The 23380-nt window shown below is 42.8% G+C and overlaps 2 protein-coding genes and 1 pseudogene across 4 annotated transcripts; 1 reads left to right on the forward strand and 2 right to left on the reverse strand.

The window, feature by feature from the left end:
- Positions 1-4015: 4015 nt before the first annotated feature.
- On the reverse strand, positions 4016-7526 carry wdr82 (WD repeat domain 82). Of its 2 annotated transcripts, none has more exons than XM_029672141.2 (9): positions 7399-7526; positions 6210-6307; positions 5757-5823; positions 5508-5607; positions 5273-5389; positions 4934-5089; positions 4697-4766; positions 4352-4494; positions 4016-4271 (listed from the first exon to the last, which is right to left on the reverse strand). In XM_029672141.2, the coding sequence occupies exons 1-9, from the start codon at positions 7407-7409 to the stop codon at positions 4242-4244; spliced, it is 792 nt and encodes a 263-aa protein (XP_029528001.1). In that variant the 5' UTR covers positions 7410-7526; the 3' UTR covers positions 4016-4241. The 2 variants fall into 2 exon arrangements, with proteins under 2 accessions (XP_029528001.1, XP_029527992.1); XM_029672132.2 differs by lacking the exon at positions 7399-7526 and adding an exon at positions 6855-7376.
- Positions 7527-10609: 3083 nt separating this feature from the next.
- Positions 10610-16805, forward strand: LOC115136618 (glycerate kinase-like; annotated as a pseudogene).
- Positions 16560-22054, reverse strand: LOC115136602 (T-cell leukemia translocation-altered gene protein homolog). Of its 2 annotated transcripts, none has more exons than XM_029672162.2 (3): positions 21648-22054; positions 18677-18710; positions 16560-16954 (listed from the first exon to the last, which is right to left on the reverse strand). In XM_029672162.2, the coding sequence occupies exons 1-3, from the start codon at positions 21856-21858 to the stop codon at positions 16912-16914; spliced, it is 288 nt and encodes a 95-aa protein (XP_029528022.1). In that variant the 5' UTR covers positions 21859-22054; the 3' UTR covers positions 16560-16911. The 2 variants fall into 2 exon arrangements, with proteins under 2 accessions (XP_029528022.1, XP_029528014.2); XM_029672154.2 differs by lacking the exon at positions 18677-18710 and adding an exon at positions 19156-19210 and having other exon boundaries at positions 21648-22052.
- Between the last annotated feature and the right edge of the window lie 1326 nt (positions 22055-23380).

Raw genomic sequence — 23380 nt, forward strand, 5'->3', positions numbered from 1 at the left:
TTATGTTTAACTGTGAAAGTGAAACTGTTAAGTGAGTTTCTGATACAGGTTGTTGTCAGACTCATGAGGTGCAATCAACAGTCAGGTTGTCATGAGTATCTTTAGACAGTTTGGATTGAACTATACACTGAATGTAAAAAACATTAGGAAAACCTTCCTAATATTTAGTTGCACCCCCTTTTGCCCTCAAAACAGCCTCAATTCGTCGTGGCATGGACTCTACAAGGTGTCGAAAGCGTTCCACAGGGATGCTGGCCAATGTTGGCTCCAATGCTTCCCACAGTTGTGTCAAGTCGACTGGATGTCCTTTGGGTGGTGGACCATTCTTGATACACATGGGAAACTGTTAAGCATGAAAAACCCAGCAGCATTGCAGTTCTTGAGACTCAAACCGGTGCACCTGGCACCTACTACCTTACCTCGTACAAAGGCACTTAAATACACTGCTGAAAAAAATAAAGGGAACACTAAAATAACACATCCTAGATCTGAATGAAATATTCTTATTAAATACTTTTTTCTTTACAAAGTTGAATGTGCTGACAACAAAATCACACATAAATGATCAATGGAAATCAAATTTATCAACCCATGGAGGTCTGGATTTGGAGTCGCACTCAAAATTAAAGTGGAAAACCACACTACAGGCTGATCCAACTTTGATGTAATGTCCTTAAAACAAGTCAAAATGAGGCTCAGTAGTGTGTGTGGCCTCCACGTGCCTGTATGACCTCCCTACAATGCCTGGGCATGCTCCTGATGAGGTGGCGGATGGTCTCCTGAAGGATCTCCTCCCAGACCTGGACTAAAGCATCCGCCAACTCCTGGACAGTCTGTAGTGCAACGTGGCTTTGGTGGATGGAGCGAGGCATGATGTCCCAGATGTGCTCAATTGGATTCAGGTCTGGGGAACAGGCGGGCCAGTCCATAGCATCAATGCCTTCCTCTTGCAGGAACTGCTGACACACTCCAGCCACATGAGGTCTAGCATTGTCTTGCATTAGGAGGAACCCAGGGCCAACCGCACCAGCATATGGTCTCACAAGGGGTCTGAGGATCTCATCTCGGTACCTAATGGCAGTCAGGCTACCTCTGGCGAGCACATGGAGGGCTGTGCGGCCCCCCAAAGAAATGCCACCCCACACCATGACTGACCCACCGCCAAACCGGTCATGCTGGAGGATGTTGCAGGCAGCAGAACGTTCTCCACGGCGTCTCCAGACTGTCACGTGCTCAATGTGAAACTGTTTTCATCTGTGAAGAGCACAGGGCGCCAGTGGCGAATTTGACAATCTTTTGCTGTTCTCTGGCAAATGCCAAACGTCCTGCACGGTGTTGGGCTGTAAGCACAACCCCCACCTGTGGACGTGGGGCCCTCACACCACCCTCATGGAGTCTGTTTCTGACCGTTTGAGCAGACACATGCACATTTGTGGCCTGCTGGAGGTCATTTTGCAGGGCTCTGGCAGTGCTCCTCCTTGCACAAAGGCAGAGGTAGGGGTCCTGCTGCTGGGTTGTTGCCCTCCTACACATCTCCTGATGTACTGGCACTTAAATGGTAGCGCCTCCATGCTCTGGACACTACGCTGACAGACACAGCAAACCTTGCCACAGCTCGCATTGATGTGCCATCCTGAATGAGCTGCACTACCTGAACCACTTGTGTGGGTTGTCGACTCCGTCTCATGCTACCACTAGAGTGAACGCACCGCCAGCATTCAAAGGTGACCAAAACATCAGCCAGGAATTATAGGAACTGAGAAGTGGTCTGTGGTCACCACCTGCAGAACCACTCCTTTATTGGGGGCGTCTTGCTAATTGCCTATAATTTCCACCTGTTGTCTATTCCATTTGCACAACAGCATGTGAAATGTATTGTCAATCAGTGTTGCTTCCCAAGTGGACAGTTTGATTTCACAGAAGTGTGATTGACTTGGAGTTACATTGTGTTGTTTAAGTGTTCCCTTTATTTTTTTGAGCAGTGTATATTCTTGCCCATTCCTCCTCAATGGCAGACATACACAATCCATGTCTCAATTGTCTCAAGGCTTAAAAATATATATTTTTAACCTGTCTCCTTCCCTTCATCTACACTGATTGACATGGATTTAACAGGTGACATCAATAAGGGATCATAGCTTTCACCTGGTCAGTCTGTCATGGAAAGAGCAGGTTTTTGTAATATTTTGTACATTGTGTACAACCTCTTCTACTCTAGCAAATTCACTCACGTAGGTCTCTTGAATGGGCCAGGAAGATTTTGTTTTTGAATGACCGTTTCTTTTGTGTGGAATGTCAAAATCAAACCAAAGTATATAAGAGCGTTGTTGTAATAGAACCCACTGTACAAAACATTTTGGTAACAGTATATTTTTTTTATTAGGAACATTGAGATCATGTATTTCATGGCTTGTTAAAAAAAAAGGGGGGGGGGGATTGAAGTAATTAGTTCTATAATGAAGAATATACATGATCTTTTCTATAATGAAGAATATACATGATCTTTTTGTGAAAAGAACTTGGTTGTAGTGCACTATTGTGTTCTCACCACAAGTAGTTGAGAATTTTTTTACTGGGGACAGTAGTTAAAACAATACTAGAACACCATTTTAATTCAATGTTCTGAAAAACTGGCCAGCGGTTAGAAACCATTTCAAGAACCCTATGTTCCAATTCCCTGAAACGTCTCATAATACCATTACTAGTAGATGCGGTTATAAAATTAAGCATCCCAAGCACATGTGTTAATTGTACATTTTTAATTTCCCACTTTACAAGACCTCTTTCTAGTTTGTTGCAGCAAACAGCTATTGTCAATTTCCACATCTGTGACGTCAAATCGCAGCTTTCAGAGCATCGCCAATTGACATTGTTCAAAAGGTAGACATGCTCCTTTTCAAGAAGACAGTGATAATGCAGTCTAATGTAAATCTTGTGTTATTTTTTTTTAATCACCACTAGAAAGGTTGAGTTTCTCTGTGGGCACATGCATTCTTGTATCTCATCTTTGGCCCAATTACCTTACTTCAGGGGCTTTCAGTAGCCTTTTATGACTTGGTGGGTTAATCATTCCCATGTCCCTGCTTGCTATGTCATACTTCCATAACGTGCACCGCCCTTTTGAGTGGTTGTGCGGGTATGGAGGGAGGAGCTATTGAATAATATGTGAACCTTAGATTGTTTACCTAAAGTGCAGATTGTGCCAGAGGTAAAGTATTCATACACTTCACCAGCTGAACACACCCTCCTGTAGATATTAACCCGTCAGTTGATACGAGTCTACAGACAGACAGACACACACACACACTTGACTGCAGGTAGCCTAGCGGTTAAGAGTATTCGGTCAATAACATAAGTCACCGGTTCGAATCCCCATGCCGACAAGGTAGAAAAATCTGCTGTTTTGCCCTTGAGCAAGACAGTTAACACCCAACAACTGCTCGCCGGGCACCGATGTCATGGACTTCAGTTAAGGTAGCCCCCTGCACCTTTAGCACAATTGAATAGATACAGTATCCCCTTAGAAATGTACTGTGCTTGTACATTATATCAACAACTGTGCTAATGATGTGTTGCTCACTGACAGTGTATATGTAGAAGTAATCTTACTTAACCCAGAACTAAAGTCTCACAGAATTGGTCAGCTGCTCAATTAAGTTCTGGGTCCATACATGTTTAGGGATTCATGAAATGCTATAACGAGGAGCGGAACTGAACCGAGGCGCTCCACCCCCTCTCTGCAAGTAATGGGCCGAATGTTCCATCCCCTTCAGAAGTTCGAAGGATGATAACACCTGCGAAATCATTATTTGTCCAAATAACCAGTAACGAAAAACCCAAACATAAAAATGTTATGAAAAACTACTGCTGCTCAAATCCTATGCATCTCATTCAGTCCCAACAGATTGTGCATGTAAACTGAGACAATCTTTCCATGTGAGATTAAGGTAGAACCTGTTTAGGAACATGAACGGACATACATTTCACCACTCATTCACACACAGAAGTCAGACACTTGTTAGAAAATGAAAACATATTTAATGTTACAAGTATAAAAGAACAGAAAATCAGACCATTTATATACCTGAAGTCCTACATATTTACAATCAACTTGATTTACCACACACGCCATAGAAAAATGGTCCTAGAGCTTGATGTGCTGACACCTGCTGGTTTTAAATGGGATCTCACTTCGCCTGTGGCCTCCCATCAGTGACCCACTCAGAGCATTTCTCTCTCAATCAATCGTCAATGGTGGGCAGCCAGAATGCCTGCAGAGGACAAAACAGACTTACTGAGCATTCATGTACTATATGTTAGATTGGTGTGTATTCAACCCAAGTAATCTTACCATGTTTGAACAAGCACTAGCAAAAGTCATGAATTTGGGGTTGAACTGAAGACAGGTGACGGGACCCGTGTGCTTCCCATCCAGAACAGCCACCTTCATCCCACTCTCTGCATTCCAAACATGGACCTTTCCATCTTCAGAGCCTGAGAAACAACCACCCGTCAGACCACGGAAAAACCAGAGGGAGCTGAACTAGACTGTTTTTAGGTTAGGTTTAATTTGCAGTTTCAAATAACTACTAACAAACAATACTGTGGTAGAATGGGAAGACAATAGGAACTGTCCCGTCTTACTTTACAGAACATAGAGCCTGTCACCTCACCTACCCAGTCTGTGTGGACTCACCAATCATAATGAACTGAGAATCAGGAGTGAAGGAGGCCTCCAGCGTCACCGCTTTGCTGTTGTTGTAGCCCTACAGGACAGAGGAGAGCTTCTATAAATACAGGCCGGTCATCTCTCTTGTATTGCATGACAATATCCATTTACTAAACATTTACATCTCGTACAACTTGCTGTTAAATCTATATCAAGAGTATCCGTCGTGATTTTAAGTGTCTATAAATGTGTATGATCTCGCACCCCAAAGGAATGCATCACAGCTCCCTTGAAGGCGTCGAGGAGGCGGAGGGCACCCCCATTGGTTGAGACAAGGATGAGCTTCCCATCGTTGCTGAACTTGAGTCCTGTCCACTCGCACGTACGGTCGTACTGCAGCTTGAAGGTAGCAAAAGGGCCCTATTGAGAAGCAAACAAAACAAAAACGCTCTGAAGACAGCCATCTATCATTGGCCCCCACCCGAAGCTCTAAATACAAACCACCAACACAAACACACAGAAATAGATCACACAAAACAGAGAATACACCACATACATCCGTTCCTAAAAACTCCAAATAGTCATAGTTCTGAAATTAATTACCTTGTCAAAGGACCGCAGGTCGTACAGTTTGACCATCTCCGAGTTCACGCCAGCAGCAAAGATCAGACCCTCCGGATCAAATGAGCAAACTGGCTTCCCCTGTAGGTGCATCAGGCCCTGGTAGTGTGATGGAGAGAAAGAGAGAGGGGAAAGGCACATTTAATCCAGCACAATTAGAGTTTATCTAGAGTAAATTGATCTGCAATGTCAAGGAGAATTAGAGAAGGGAACCAACCTGGCAGTTTGGAGACCGCAGATCCCATAGCCGGATTGTCTTGTCTAAAGATCCTGAGATAAACGTGTCATCCACAGGGGACATGGAGAGAGACGTCACTCTGAAACAACATTCAAGTTAAAGGTACAGAAACATCTACCATGATGAAATGAACACCTGATATTTCTACAAATTAAATGGTTATACAAACAATAGTTAAGTAATAGTACAGTAATGCAGCCTAAACAGTCTCTCTGCTTCAGTCCTCACCGTTTGTTGTGTCCAGGAAAGTACCGGATGTACTTGTTGTCATGGAGGGAGAGGTACCGGATAGTGTCTGCAGTGATCATAACAGTTATGGTTTAAGGGCAGAAGACAAGACAGCATGGCATTTCAATTAATCACCACACCACTAAAGAGCAAGTAGAGCTACCAATCCTGGAGGCAGTGGGCAGGTTGGATGAGTGGGCTCCACCCTAGGCAAGGCAGTGGCCTGTACAGTTAGCTCCTGTATTGGGCAGAATCACAGACCCTCAAACTGTACAAACAACTACCTCAGACTAGGGTGAGCTTGACAACACGGTCAGGCTGTTGGGAAATCCATGAGAACAATCTTCAGCATGAATACAATAAGTAACTCCTAAAAGATGCAAGACAAGAATTACATGGACAACTGCTTATTTAAAGAGCCTGATTACAAATCTCCTCTTCGAACTAACATACCATCAATTTTGTTGGAGCTGTAGACCACAGTGTTGGCTGCATGTGTGTACCTGATCAGATCCACTCCATACTTCTTACTATAGAGGGTCCGCTTGGGTCTGGACCAGCACAGGTTGGAGAAAGAAACAATAACATTAGATTGCTGGCAAAGAAATTTATAGCCAAGCCAATGTACATCTTAAAATCTCCATAACATAAAGGTATGAAAACGGTCAGTGAAAGGGGATTCCTAGTCAGTTGCACAACTGAATGCATTCAACCGAAATGTGTCTTCCGCATTTAACCCAACCCCTCAATCAGACAATCTTAATAAGCGGGTAACAATTGCCACAAATATCTGGACTAACACATGTTTTTTTGTTTGGTTGTTTACGTCGACTACGGACACAATAATACACCTAACACGCTTGTGTGAAAATTAGATTAAATACAAGTCATAGTTTTGTTACCGATCTACCAAGCCAGACATAAATCCTCTCAAACTCTGCTAGCTTCTGAACTCGAGCCCGATGATTGTGCATTACGCAGTAGGCCTCACTACAACTAGCGGAACAGACGCTAACTACAGCACATAGGTCGGCCTATCGTAATAACATGCAGTGCGGCAAAATCAGTCGATTTATATTCATTTAATGTATGTCTTACTTTCCCTCCTGGCAGTCGTATAAAACTAGGGAGTCGTCGTCGCTGCTAGAAATGATGGTTTCGCCGTTTGAGCTGAAATCAAAACAGTTGATTTTGTCTGAATTTTCCCGGAAAACCTTTGCAACCCTGAAGCTCCGCAGCACATTGTCCGTCAGCTTCATGATGGCCTCTTTGATTGAGGGGGCGCAGACCCTCGTTTTTTACTGAATGTAATATTTGAGAATCTATTTCAGTGCTTTTTAAAATCCAATCGTTACTATTATGTAAATATAATTTAACGTTTCAACGAATTTAAAGAAAGCCCGCCTGGGATACTCGCTATCCGAGTCATGGAAAAGCACCGCCTTCGACACGTCGGCTACGCGCAAATTCCACAAACACGCGCATCAATAACTCTCGCGATACATACAACTATCGCGGTAGTCAGTTCATGTTTCGCGCACAACCAATCGCTCGCCTGGACAAGAAAAGAGCATAGAGAAGAAAAACAAATCGAGCAGAGAAATATTTTTAAATACGCATATTGACAATAACTGTAACTAACTTATCCGTCATACAATAACCCGTGCGGTGCCTGTCAAATCAAGAATAAATGAAGTAACAATGCAGGTGAGTTTGCAGTCATTGCTTTCGGAAAATGATTGCAGACCCTTCTTTTTCGCAGCTTTTGAAAGGGAGTTACATGCACTCATGGCTCTGTATAATACTGTGCGTTTCCTTGAATTTGTTCTGGACCTGGGCATCCGATTGGTTCCTTCATGAACACCACCCCCACGAGCATCTCATTGGTTCCTGCATGAACATTGTCGTCAGCTCAACTTTCCCCATTTAGCTTGTCTCTGTGCCTCGATCTAGGTCGGGCAAAATTTAAAATGGCTGTATTCGCTTTAGCAATCTCACTGGAATAATGGCCTCCTCCATTCCTGTCGTTATTGAAAGAGATTGTGATAATATCTCAAAACAGGACAACTTAAAATGTTAGATCCCTCACTTCCAAGGCAGTCATAGTCAATTAACTAATCACTGATCATAACCTTGATGTGATTGGCCTGACTGAAACATGGCCTGACTGAAACATGGCTTAAGCCTGATTCATTTACTGTGTTAAATGAGGCCTCACCTCCTGGCTACACTAGTGCATCCCGCAAAGGCGGAGGGGTTGCTAACATTTACGATAGCAAATTTCAATTTACAAAAAAAAAAAACATGTTTTCGTCTTTTGAGCTTCTAGTCATGAAATCTATGCAGCCTACTCAATCACTTTTTATAGCTACTGTTTACAGGCCTCCTGGGCCATATACAGCGTTCCCCATTGAGTTCCCTGAATTCCTATCGGATCTTGTAGTCATAGCAGATAATATTCTAATATTTGGTGACTTTAATATTCACTTGGAAAAGTCCACAGACCCACTCCAAAAGGCTTTCGGAGCCATCATCGACTCAGTGGGTTTTGTCCAACATGTCTCTGGACCTACTCACTGTCACAGTCATACTCTGGACCTAGTTTTGTCCCATGGAATAAATGTTGTGGATCTTAATGTTTTTCCTCATAATCCTGGACTATCGGACCACCATTTTATTACGTTTGCAATTGCAACAAATAATCTGCTCAGACCCCAACCAAGGAACATCAAAAGTCGTGCTATAAATTCACAGACAACACAAAGATTCCTTGATGTCCTTCCAGACTCCCTCTGTCTACCCAAGGACGCCAGAGGACAAAAATCAGTTAACCACCTAACTGAGGAACTCAATTTAACCTTGCGCCATACCCTAGATGCAGTTGCACCCCTAAAAACTAAAAACATTTCTCATAAGAAACTAGCTCCCTTGTACACAGAAAATACCCGAGCTCTGAAGCAAGCTTCAAGAAAATTGGAACGGAAATGGCGCCACACCAAACTGGAAGTCTTCCGACTAGCTTGGAAAGACAGTACCGTGCAGTATCGAAGAGCCCTTACTGCTGCTCGATCATCCTATTTTTCCAACTTAATTGAGGAAAATAAGAACAATCCGGAATTCCTTTTTAATACTGTCGCAAAGCTAACTAAAAAGCAGCATTCCCCAAGAGAGGATGGCTTTCACTTCAGCAGTAATAAATTCATTAACTTCTTTTGAGGAAAAGATCATGATTATTAGAAAGCAAATTACGGACTCCTCTTTAAATCTGCGTATAGCTCAGTTGTCCTGAGTCTGCACAACTCTGCCAGGACCTAGGATCAAGAGAGACACTTAAGTGTTTTAGTACTATATCTCTTGACACAATGATGAAAATAATCATGGCCTCTAAACCTTCAAGCTGCATACTGGACCCTATTCCAACTAAACTACTGAAAGAGCTGCTTCCTGTGCTTGGCCCTCCTATGTTAAACGGCTCTCTATCCACCGGATGTGTACCAAACTCACTAAAAGTGGCAGTAATAAAGCCTCTCTTGAAAAAGCCAAACCTTGACCCAGAAAATATTTAAAAAACTATCGGCCTATATCGAATCTTCCATTCCTCTCAATTTTTTTTTTGAAAAGGCTGTTGCACAGCAACTCACTGCCTTCCTGAAGACAAACAATGTATACGAAATGCTTCAGTCTGGTTTTAGACCCCATCATAGCACTGAGACTGCACTTGTGAAGGTGGTAAATTACTTTTTAATGGCATCAGACCGAAGCTCTGCATCTGTCCTCATGCTCCTAGACCTTAGTGCTGCTTTTGATACCATCGATCACCACATTCATTTGGAGAGATTGGAAACCCAAATTGGTCTACACGGACAAGTTCTGGCCTGGTTTAGATCTTATCTGTCGGAAAGATATCAGTTTGTCTCTGTGAATGGTTTGTCCTCTGACAAATCAACTGTACATTTCGGTGTTCCTCAAGGTTCCGTTTTAGGACCACTATTGTTTTCACTATATATTTTACCTCTTGGGGATGTCATTCGAAAACATAATGTTAACTTTCTCTGCTATGCGGATGACACACAGCTGTACATTTCAATGAAACATGGTGAAGCCCCAAAATTGCCCTCGCTAGAAGCATGTGTTTCAGACATAAGGAAGTGGATGGCTGCAAACGTTCTACTTTTAAACTCGGACAAAACAGAGATGCTTGTTCTAGGTCCCAAGAAACAAAGAGATCTTCTGTTGAATCTGACAATTAATCTTAATGGTTGTACAGTCGTCTCAAATAAAACTGTGAAGAACCTCGGCATTACTCTGGACCCTGATCTCTCTTTTGAAGAACATATCAAGACTGTTTCAAGGACAGCTTTTTTCCATCTATGTAACATTGCAAAAATCTGAAACTTTCTGTCCAAAAATGCAGAAAAATTAATCCATGCTTTTGTCACTTCTAGGTTAGACTACTGCAATGCTCTACTTTCCGGCCACCCGGATAAAGCACTAAATAAACTTCAGTTAGTGTTAAATACGGCTGCTAGAATCCTGACTAGAACCAAAAAAATTGATCATATTACTCCAGTGCTAGCCTCCCTACACTGGCTTCCTGTCAAGGCAAGGGCTGATTTCAAGGTTTTACTGCTAACCTACAAAGCATTACATGGGCTTGCTCCTACCCAGCTCTCTAATTTGGTCCTGCCGTACATACCTACACGTACGCTACGGTCACAAGACGCAGGCCTCCTAATTGTCCCTAGAATTTCTAAGCAAACAGCTGGAGGCAGGGCTTTCTCCTATAGAGCTCCATCTTTATGGAATGGTCTGCCTACCCATGTGAGAGACGCAAACTCGGTCTCAACCTTTAAGTCTTTACTGAAGACTCATCTCTTCAGTGGGTCATATTATTGAGTGTAGTCTGGCCCTTGAGTGTGAAGGTGAACAGAAAGGCTCTGGAGCAACGAACCGCCCTTGCTGTCTCTGCCTGGCCGGTTCCCCTCTTTCCACTGGGATTCTCTGCCTCTAACCGTATTACAGGGGCTGAGTCACTGGCTTACTAGGGCTCTTTCATACCGTCCCTAGGAGGGGTGCGTCACTTGAGTGGGTTGAGTCACTGATGTGATCTTCCTGTCTGGGTTGGCGCCCCCCCTTGCGTTGTGCCGAGGCGGAGATCTTTGTGTGCTATACTCGGCCTTGTCTCAGGATGGTAAGTTGGTGGTTGAAGATATCCCTCTAGTGGTGTGGGGGCTGTGCTTTGGCAAAGTGGGTGGGGTTATATCCTTCCTGTTTGGCCCTGTCCGGGGGATGTCATCGGATGGGGCCACAGTGTCTCCTGGCCCCTCCTGTCTCTGCCTCCAGTATTTATGATGCAGTAGTTTGTGTCGGGGGCTAGGGTCAGTTTGTTATCTGGAGTACTTCTCCTGTCCTATCCGGTGTCCTGTGTGAATTTAAGTATGCTCTCTCTAATTCTCTCTTTCTTTCTCTCTCGGAGGACCTGAGCACTAGGACCATGCCTCAGGACTACCTGGCATGATGACTCCTTGCTGTCCCCAGTCCACCTGGCTGTGCTGCTGCTCCAGTTTCAACTGTTCTGCCTGTGATTATTATGATTTGACCATGCTGGTCATTTATGAACATTTGAACATCTTGGCCATGTTCTGTTATAATCTCCACCCAGCACAGCCAGAAGAGGACTGGCCACCCCACATAGCCTGGTTCCTCTCTAGGTTTCTTCCTAGGTTTTGGCCTTTCTAGGGAGTTTTTCCTAGCCACCGTGCTTCTACACCTGCATAGCTTGCCGTTTGGGGTTTTAGGCTGGGTTTCTGTACAGCACTTTGAGATATCAGCTGATGTAAGAAGGGCTATATAAATACATTTGATGTGACACTGTACATAGCATCTAGGAATCTGCCATTCTGGGGGGAAATCACTTAATCTTGATGTTGTGCATAATGGACATTACCCTACTGTAGGCTTACTTGAACTGTTGTCAAATTATGACCCGCTATTACGTGAGCACTTACAGAAAGTCAGGGACAAAAAGAATGGAGCACGACTGACTTATTACCTCAGCCCTGAGAGCCAAAACGAGTTCATAGGAATATGTGGTCCAAGGGTTTTGAAAACAATACTTTATGAAAGAGAAAATGCAATCACTTTCTCGGTTATATGTGATGCAACTCCCGACATTTCCCATACTGAGCAAAATGTATAATTGGTGAGATATGTACACAAATATAAAGTTCAGGGAACAGGTAAATGGGAAATAATTGAACGTTTTCTTGAATTTAAAGACTTTGCTAGAAAGACAGGCAGTGACATTTCTGAAATGATTTTGAGTGCATTGGAAGGGCATGGTATTGACGTGGTCAAGGCTATGATAATGGTGCAAATATGTCAGGGAAAGTGTAGGGAGTTCAAGTACAGATACTGCAAAAGAATCCACTGGCCACATACTCAACTTGTGGTGTACATGCAGCACGGTTGTGCCAAGAAGTATCAACCTTTTTTGGCTCAACCGCCAATCTGTTCAGTGCCAGCCCAGAGCGATGGGCCATTCTCAAGGAAAAGACTGGCTGCTGTCTCAACCGCCTTTCAGACGCAATGGAGTGTGTCGTATTGCTGCTGTCTGACGAGTGGCAACTCATTTACCGACTATCATCAAGGCCCTAGACATGCTTCTTGCTACCTGCAGCCTGACAAACCAAGTCAAATCTGAGGCAAAAGGTCTGAAAAGCTACTTCATGTCTTTCAAGGCAATCTTCCTGCTAACTTTCTGGGTAAAAGTTTCACAGTGTATTGAGAATAGAAGTCTAATTCTTCAGTCAGGAAATATTTCTCTGGACATGGAAGCAGCTCACATTAAGGCAGTACAGGAAGAAATACAGGCTCTGCATAATCAATGGGACGCTCTCCTGGCAGAAGCCTCCACGGTGGCAAATTAAATGGGTGTAACTACTCAGTGAACAGAGGAGCCGCCAGAAAAAAAGAAAACGTTTCCCTGATGAGACTGAAGATGACATAGCAGATGAACAGAAGTCAGTCACTGGATTTTGCAACACAGTGTTTTATGTGGCCCTGGATAGTATAATCAGTCATTTGGACACGCGGTTCCACACGAGTGCAGCTATACGCGAAGAGTTTTCACCAATACTTACATTTAGGAAAATGACTGAAAACCAAATTTGTGCATCTTGCCACAAATTGAGAAACAAGTACTCCAAAGATCTCACAGATGGATTTGAAAATGAAGTTTGACATCGAAGGACGATATGTTGCTACTTTTTCAGATGGTCTTTCTCCTGTAAGAGCTCCTAAATGCCATCCACAAGATGCAGCTACAGAGCATTTTTGGAGAGGTGTGCGTTGCACTGCGAATCTTCTGTACAATGCCTGTAACAGTTGCTGGAGGTGAACGTGCCTTCAGTAAGCTGAAACTTATAAAGAACTAAGATCTACAATGTTCCAAGACAGGTTGAACAGCCTTGCCATCCTTTCAATTGAAAACCAGATAGCAATAAAACATTTACTTTATCCTGACTCTGCAAGTACACAGCTCTCACACAGAGGAAATCCAGAGGTTCCCCATACCCTGTGTAGGCAACCTCACTAGGATTCTCTCATAATGACTTGAGTCTTGTCAACTAAATGCTGAGTGAATATGTGGTTATCTGATGTGTTGTGTGGGCATCTCAAGGTAAGGGACAGAAGGTCAACTAGTAGGCCCCTTTGTCTCTATCTGGAATCTCTTGGGTGTGTCTTTTAGTGTGCACATACAAAAATGACCAGTAAAATCACAACAGCAGAAACATCAAAGGGGGCCCTGTGATCCATAAACTTAGTTTTGGCTTTGTTCTCCCTGATAGGACAGCCTGATGGCTCGTGTTCTGTCCCTGCATCGGCCTTTGTCTTTACTGGCCCTTGTGGGGGTAAGGGGATCCACGGTTTTCAGACATGCGGGCACGGGAGGTGTTTGCTACAGGTGTGCAACCAGACATTGTGGTGCGGCGGGGTCTGGAGCGTACAGGGGACACCTTCCTAGTGAATGGCCACAGCTTCACGCTCAGAAACAACCTTCACCTTGTGGGCTTTGGCAAAAATGTTTTAGGTATGGCTGCAGAGGCAGAGAGGATTGTGGGAGACCACTTGGTGAGAGTGAGTGCCACACGGGATAAAGGAGACATTACAGCAGCATGGGAAAGAGTAAGCAAATCAAACAAGTGTTTGTGGGTGGGATGGGTTGGTTGGTAAAGTAATTGCTCTTCTCATCTGTTTTAATTTCTCCTCAGCCAGACGTGGTTGAAGGATGGAAGTCGGATCACAGTGATGGAGGGAGCTAAACACAACCTGCCAGATGCTGATACTGATGCCCAGGGAGCAGCCAAATGTATCAAGAGGCTGGCCAGCACACTGACAGAATGACCTGTTGCTTGTACTAATTTCAGGTAAATTGATACCTAACTACTACCACAATTTAATTGTTGAACAAACTAAATAGTTATTACTTAATTTGAATCACTGAAGCTACAGGGTGTCCATAAATATCTTTGAAGCCCAGTGCAGTCAAACACTTGATTTTACTGTATTTTATATATATTTCACACTATGAAGTTGGAGTAATACTGTTAAATTGTGAAAATAGCATAATGCCCATTTAGTGTAAGAGCTGTTTGAAAAGACTGCCTTAAATGTCCACCTGTTTTGACCGATGGTGACATCACTGTGCAATAAATTAGTTAGACCAATGAGAAATAGTTCAAAACTATGCCAATAACATTTTTTTTCCTTCTCTCCCCACATTTTTTATTACATCAGTTTAATTAAACAATCACAGTAAGACTTAATTGTTACCCAGAAATGATTTGATAGATACATTCTGCTGCATTGGACATTTAACACATGTGTAGGAGGGTCTGCACTCTTGCCTGCCCCAGTCCCACTCATCTCTCTTCAAGAAAAACAGAATGTTACACTCAGACAGACTGTCTTGGTGTTGGGGCTACCATTCAGGAGCTTAACTCTGTACGCCTTGCCCTCGTTATTGAAGGGAGGCGGACTTGCACACTGCGCTCACCCTGCTCAAATAAGTCTCCAACTCTACTAGCTCATTATAGAGCTTTCACCCCAAAATTTTAACTTCTTGCACATTAACTTTTATATTGTGGTCATATTTGGTCAAATACAATATCCCTGTTAACATTTTCGAAACAGGTGGTGGCCCTGGTTCTGTCTGATATAATCTGAGATCCCCTGGACTTAAAAGCCCAGCGGCCCCATATTGTAGACTGAGGCATGGCCTCAGGAGATTTGGTCGGTGCTGGACCGCTATGGGCTAACCGCAGCCTCTCTCCCCCCACCTCAGTCAAGCAGGTCCCTGGACGCTCAGCTCCCCGGTGGGAGGAGGCTGGAGAGCAGTCAGACAGGGTGGCATATGTTCTCAATGCTGTGATTGGCTCCAACAGTATTGCTCTGGAATGCGCAGGGCGACGTGCAGGGGAGCTCGGATTCCGTCCAGTTGTGCTGTCGCCAGTGGTGTGTGGGGACGTACAGTCTGTCTCGCCTTTATGGTCTACTGGCTCACTTTGCTCCCGTGACGAGCCCCCTCCTGAGTTGCCTGCTGAGATTCTGAAGCTGGGGCCCGAGACGGGCGTGGTGAGTTGGGATTTGTGCCGTGCTATGCAGGTGCTTGGCATGGGGAGGGCTGGGGAGCCACCGTCTGCTGGCTGGGGGAAGAGCCCACTGCGCAGTTGACAGGCAAGGGGCGTGGTGGGCAGAACCAAGAGCTAGCCCTGTGAGTGGGGCTGGAGCTGGGAGGCTTGGCACTCCCTTCGAAGGGTCCCCCGTTCCTGCGAGGTGGGACAGATGGTCAAGACGGCCAACTGAGGCAGCAGGGGCGGTCATAGACGCAGGGCTTGGAGAAGAAGCACGAGCACAGGGGCTGGACACTGAGGCATCCTCATTAACAATGATTCCTTCACCTTTTCACACCTGTCTGGTGGGCAGTGACTGCTCCTACCAGGGTTAATGGGTACCAATGTGATGGATGTGTACATTCTGCTGATCCCACCAATCCCCATAGTCGTGTCTGGTCGTTGATGAAGACGAGGGCCCGAAAGCAGCTAAGCACACATTTCAGTATGAATCCATACTGAGTAGACTTAAATATATTCAGAGCTCAGCTTTTCGAAGTTGACCTTGCCAATTTATACCCCTTTCCAGCAAGCCCTTCTGGAAGTCTACGTTTAATTTAAAAAAGTCACAGTCAGTTATGTCTAATGAATAGCGTAAATTGCTTACTTTTTGGTTATTTGTGGAGAGTGTTCTTGTACAGAGCAATCGTGGGTTGTGTGCTGGACATCGTATTAGAGAATGATTTATTTTTTAAAACTAAATGTGACTTTAAATCAGAAGACAGTTAGAGGCCTCATGCATTTGCTCCTTCTCAGTATGGAGGTTCCAGCCATAGAGGGGTGTACAACGACTATAATAAGGTGAGTCTGTCTAGAAAAAGAAATCAAGAGTTCGAGGGGAGCTGCCAATTGTGCGTCGCCCCACGGACCTCCCGTTCGCGGCCGGTTACGACAGAGCCTGGGCGCGAACCCAGGGACTCTGATGGCACAGCTGGCGCTGCAGTACAGCGCCCTTAACCACTGCGCCACCCGGGAGGCCCTAAAAACAGCTCCTTATTCATACAATAATATGTTATGGACATAACACCAGTCACAACTCACAGCAGTTGTCGAGTCTTTTCAGATTCTGTCTACCGGTAGATTAGAATAACATTTCAGTTCAATCGACAACCAATCAGAGGACATAGACTTGGATAGATATTTTAATGGCTCACCAATCAAAAGGTGGTAAAATTTTTACACAAGCTTCATTTTAAAATATGATATTTAAAAAGATATGACATATGAGAGAATAGCTTAGCTTATCGCATGGTGTGGCTGTTTGGATGTAAACTGAGCCTGATTAGTTACCCCTTCATGACAACCGTCCGGGAAAAATACTTTTTCAGCGTAGAGTAAGGAAGCGTCTGCAGGCCCACCTCATCGATGAACTCCAGCCCATTTGAAAAGGCACAATATATCAAGTCTGTGTCCACTCAGCAGCACTGTCTGATTCGACAGAGAACAAGTAGAATGTAGTCCAACTTGTTATGTCCCGTCTGTCACTCACGGTGTGTCTTGATGGTGTCCCCTGCAGCACTCTCCCTGACAGATAGAAAACATCACAAGGAGTCACACCTACTGCTTTTTGTTGTTGTAATTATAATATATTTTTGAGTAGAAAAACACATACAAATGACAACATACACTTAAGTTGGAGTCATTAAAACTCGTTTTTCAACCACTCCATAAATTTCTTGTTAACAAACTATAGTTTTGGCAAGTTGGTTAGGACATCTACTTTGTGCATGACACAAGTAATTTTTCCAACAATTGTTTACAAACTTATAAGTGAAATAATATTTCACTGTATCACAATTCCAGTGGGTCAGAAGTTTACATACACTCAGTTGACTGTGCCTTTAAACAGCTTGGAAAATTCCAGAAAATTATGTCATGGCTTTAGAAGCTTCTGATAAGCTAATTGACAATTTGAGTCAATTGGAGGTGTACCTGTGGATGTATTTCAAGGCCTACCGTCAAACTTTGCTTGATATCATGGGAAAATCTAAAGAAATCAGCCAAGACCTCCGAAAAAAAATTGTAGACCTCCACAAGTCTGGTTCATCCTTGGGAGCAATTACCAAGTGCCTGAAGGTACCACGTTCATCTGTACAAACAATAGTACGCAAGTATAAACACCATGGGACCACGCAGGTCATCATACCGCTCAGGAAGGAGACACGCTCTGTCAACTAGAGATGAATGTACTTTGGTACAAAAAGTGCAAATCAATCCCAGAACAACAGCAAAGGACCTTGTGAAGAAGCCTGAGGAAACAGGTACAACGTATCTATATCCACAGTAAAACAAGTCCTATATCGACATAACCTGAAAGGCCACTCAGCAAGGAAAAAGCCACTGCTCAAAAACCGCCATTAAAAAAAGCCAGACTACAGTTTGAAACTGCACATGGGGAAAAAGATTGTACTTTTTGGAGAAATGTCCTCTGGTCTGATGAAACAACAATAGAACTGTTTGGCCATAATGAATATCGTTATGTTTTGAGGAAAAAGGGGGAGGCTTGCAAGCCGAAGAACACGTGAAGCACGGGGGTGGCTGCATCATGTTGCGGCGGTGTTTTGCTGCAGGAGAGACTGGTGCACTTCACAAAATAGATGGCATGAGGAGGGAGCAAAATTATATGGATTTATTGAAGCAACATCTCAAGACATCAGTCAGGAAGTTAAAGCTTGGTCGCAAATGGGTCTTCCAAATGGACAATGACCCCAAGCATACTTCCAAAGTTGTGGCAAAATGGCTTAAGGACAACAAAGTCAAGGTATTGGAGAGCCATCACAAAGTCCTGACCTCAATCCCATAGAAAATGTGTGGGCAGAACTGAAAAAGCGTGTGCGAGCAAGGAGGCCTAAAAACCTGACTCAGTTATGCCAGCTCTGTCAGGAGGAATGGGCCAAAATTCCCCCAACTTATTGTGGGAAGCTTGTGGAAGGCTACCCGAAACATTTGACCCAAGTTAAACAATTTAAAGGCAATGCTACCAAACATCTAATTGAGTGCATGTAAACTTCTGACCCACTGGGAATGTGATGAAATAAATAAAAGCTGAAATAAATCATTCTCTACTATTATTCTGACATTTCACATTCTTAAAATAAAGTGGTGATCCTAACTGACCTAAGACATGGAATATTTACTAGGTTTAAATGTCAGGAATTGTGAAAAAACTGAGTTTAAATGTATTTGGCTAAAGTGTATGTAAACTTCCGACTTCAACTGTACATCTCCACACCTGCCCAGACCCACCTGCTCACACCCCCATCACTCTCTGCCACATGGCCTAAAAAACAATATTGAAATATGCAGACAGATGGATTAAAAGTACATTTACATTGTAATACTTTGACAGCGAACTTTAACTCCGCCCATAACTTTTGGACTTTGCAGAATTCACAGAAGGCATGGATTATTGAGTCATTGTTAGTTTTACCCTAAGACTTGGGTTTTTGCTGTTTTCCTTAATGTGCGCCTTAAAAGCATCCCAAATGATATAGGTGGGTCAGCTATTCTCTATCTACATTTGTAAAGGTTATTTAAAATGTAGGTACACACTGCTTTTAATAGTAGGAAGCAACCAACTAGCGTTAACAACTAAATTCATAAAGGGAAAATCAAATGTGTGGAGTCCTTTGGATAGCTAGAGAAAACGACACTATTGTGACTGTAGAGAACAAGTCAGTATTATGGGTACCTGGAGGGAGACCCATGGATGCTTGGACACCTACCATCCACTGCAGTGAGGTGCAGTGTCAGGTGTGCCTCCATTCTGTCCACTAGTACCTAAAATGTTAGAGCACAACAATACATGGCTGCTAGCTTCGACCGCAACTGGATTCTAATTTGACAGGACATTGTGTTTATACAGATCAAAGCCCAATGTCCTGTCAGAATCCAGTTGCGGTTGAAGCTACATGGCAGTGCCTTTCAGACATAGAACTAGTTACAATTTGAAACTGCATGGTATTTGAATGATTCCATACAGCAGTTACATAGTAGGTAGTGGTCAAGTTCTCTTTGCATGGCCCAGTGCCCCGAGTGGGTGGAGAGTTAATTTCAGGACCAATGGATTGGTCTAAAATGAGCAAACTGCCCACCCAGGGCACTGGGCCATGCAAAACACATTTTCCCAGTGTAAAGCATAGCACAGGGAATTTGACCAAACTTTACTTGCTGATACTTCCTCAATTCCCGACTTGGAAGACAATGCATGTCTTCTAAACGTCCATGTTTCTGTTGCAAGTGGTTTGTTTGAATTCGCAAATGGTCAGTTATTCAAAAAAAGATATATTTTTTGCTACATGAAGTAATCCAACAATGTGTACGCCGTGATCTTGTCTATTTCAAATCGTATCATTGATCAAGGCAGGCGAGTGTCATCAATGATGTATATAAACCCTGGATTGCTGATGCTACTGTATGTGCTGACCATTGCGAGGCTTTGAAGCCATCGGTTGGCCATATTGGCACTCCTGAGCAGTCCTCAATAGAAATCAATAGAATTCCACAGTATTTCAAGAACAAAATGACATGTATGTAAGTATTTTTTGTTGTAGTGGGGACAGTAACATTAGTAATCAATGTTATTACATTATGTGAACTAAAAAAATCAAAAGTATACATTGTCTGTAATAGAATAAAAACATATTGTAAAAACAAATGTTGACATTAATAAATGCATTTCTAAAGCTTCCAAAAGATATGTTTTACACTGGCAGTGGTGGAAAAGGTACCCAATTGTGATAGAAAATGACTTGAGTAAAAGTCTAAAAGCATCTGGTTTTAAATATACTTCAGTATCAAAACACTATAAATCCTTTCAACTTCCTTATATTAAGCAAACTAGACGCCACAATTATTTTTTACGGATAGCCAGGGGCACACTCCAACACTCAGGCATCATTTACAAACAAAGCATTTGTGTTTAGTGAGTCCGCCAGAGCAGAGGTAGTAGGGAGGGCCAAGGTGCTCTCTTGATAAGTGTGTGAATTTCACCATTTCCCTGCCATGCTAAGCATTCAAAATGTATTGAGTACTTTTGGGTGTCAGGGAAAACATACGGGAGCAAAAAGTACATATTTTCTTTAGGAAAATATAAATAGTCAAGTAAAGTACAAAGCTATTGGGCATCGGAAGCACTTCTTACCACGAGATCGCCTTGCTATTCATGTTGAATGCCAATTTGAGCTAAGCAAGCTGCTAAATATACTGTGTAGGCTATTAGAGGCTGTAGGCTACCTGCATCGAACTAGCCAAACCATGGCAAAATGGAATTACAATCATAAACCCAGATTTTAGTCAGTGGGCCTAGCCTATGGACAAGTCAATATTCCAATAAACCATTCCTAACGGTTTGTAGTCTTAACATCTGACACAATTGCCAGAAAATAGCCTAACATTCGTTTTTTTGAAGTGTATTTATTTATTAGTCACATTAGCTCGCAATAATTCTTATTTTAATGGGAAAACTTTTGCTTCTAAGGTCGTTAAAATCAAGATTCCTTCCTAATTCCGTCAAGGTTATGGAAAGTGTTAATTGGCTAAAAGTGGCAACTCCGCTATTGCTGCAGTTTCAGGCCTTGTGTTCTGGTTTAGAGTAGTCATTTATTCAATATTTTTTTTGCTGGACCTGGCAACCCTGAACTCTAGGGACAACCTTTAAAAAAATCAATATGAAACATTGTCGGCCCAAATGACCCCGATTACCCAATTGTTGTGGTCTGGCACATGGACTCAAATCAAGAATTGGAAGTATCGGTTGGACGAACATCCTCTTGTGCTATATGCTTTACACTACTTCAATTCAATTCAATTCAAGGGCTTTATTGGCATGGGAAACATGTGTTAACATTGCCAAAGCAAGTGAGGTAGACAACATACAAAGTGAATATATAAAGTGAAAAACAACAAAAATTAACAGTAAACATTACACCTACAGAAGTTTCAAAACAGTAAAGACATTACAAATGTCATATATATATATATATATATACACATACAATGTACAAATAGTTAAAGGACACAAGATAAAATAAATAAGCATAAATATGGGTTGTATTTACAATGGTGTTTGTTCTTACTGTCTAACGGCTGTATGGAAGCGTTCACATAATCACCACCGTTTTAAAGTGTAGTTACTTGTGGCTAGCTAGCATAGACCTAAACGCCATGGTGGCAAACATTATATGATGAATGTTAGCTAGTTTTCTGTAGCGCTCACCCTGTCGGTAATACATATCGTTCACAGTGTTTCCGTAAACTCTCCAAGCGAAGTGGATGGCAATGAGACTGACAACAAGCCAGCTAAACAGGATCTTGAATATTGACACTCTCATATCATTAGCCAACCAGTCATCCACAAACTCGGAAAGAAACGACACAAACCCGTCCACAATACGGGATAAAAACTCGAAATCCCACGGCTCTTCCATTTTATAAAACGCCACCCAACGTGTATGATTTGTCAAAAAAACATGCCTTACCTAAACCAGCTAACGTTATGGCTGACTGTTACAATTCGTCAAAAATATTTGAGTGAACTCACAGATGTAAATATTTGCTTTTAGTGTTATCTACTTATATCAGGCTTTCTAAACCCAGAGACGCAACATCGCGAGACTTCCGGGAACGCTTGCGAAACAGATGAAGCAGACCAGGTGGGTTGAGAAGTCTGTGGCCGTGCTCGAGAGCATCAAAACCATGATGTGGTGTTTTCGAATGAATCGTTATTTTTTAACTTCTCTTTTTACTAACTCGAGTCATAATTCGTTCATTTTAGTCATCCGTTTAACCTGCTAGTGCTGGCCACAATGAGATCATCGAGCAGGATTAATACACGCTCCTCCGGCTCAGCGGCTCCAGAGACTTGCTCCGACCAGCAACTGTCTGTCATTTTCGCGCACAGGATTAGATCATGAGCACAGAGAATATAAATACATGTCTAGAACTGATAATTGACCACATGGTGCAAGAATGAATGCAAATAATTGATTATTGAATGTTATCGATGGACACAGCTTTGTAACAGCAAAACATACACAGCCCGAACTTCGAATCGTTTGGCATTCAAGTAATGCATTATTGCGCCAAGAGTCGTTCACAATCTAGTCCGGTTGCGGCACAACCAGTGTATAAAACATGTATTTGTTTGTCTATCAATAAATGTACATTGTTTAAAGTATCAGTCACAAATTACATCTCCAATAAGCCCCCTATGGTGAACGACATGCTTGTAGAATCATGACGTGAGTTTTCAGCTCGCCGGAATGGGGTCCTGCCTGCCCGCTATGGTGAATGGGATGTGAACGAGAGGCTTGTAGATTCATTACTCTTTCGAGTTTTCAGTTCATTGTCCACCGGCAAGGGGTCCTGCATGCTGTGGGAATTACTGACTCAAATGAACAAAATGAGTCGAAATATTCATTCTTTTGACTGAATGAGTCGAAAAGATCAGTCAGTTAAAAGAGCTGACTTTCCCATCACTTCATGTATCATTGGTAAACTAATAATCAGTATTTATTCATGACGCAAGGTGATTTGTAGATCAGTCAGTCGGCAGTCGCCTGCAATGTCGAACAAGTCCAATGAGAGAAGTCAACAATTCTTAGTTGTTTATTTTTTCAAAATCTAAAGGCACAACCTAGATTGGGCCAATGTTTTAAGTAGTTGAACAAGTTATTACTCAAAATTCGTGAAAGTGACAAATTGACACGTTTTCATTTTCGTCAAAAACATTATTTGTCACATGCCCCGAATATAACAGGTGTAGAGTAAACCTTACCGTGAAATGCTCACTTACGAGCCCTTAACCAACAATCCGGTTTTAAAAAAGAAATTAAGAAACATTTGCATAATAAACTAAAGGACTAACGAGTAACACAATAATATAACAATGAGGCTATATTCAAGGGGTACAGGTTAGTCGAGGTAATATGTTACATGTAGGTAGGGATA

The sequence above is a fragment of the Oncorhynchus nerka genome, linkage group LG2 (genome assembly GCF_034236695.1).
Source record: "Oncorhynchus nerka isolate Pitt River linkage group LG2, Oner_Uvic_2.0, whole genome shotgun sequence".
NCBI lineage: Eukaryota > Metazoa > Chordata > Actinopteri > Salmoniformes > Salmonidae > Oncorhynchus > Oncorhynchus nerka.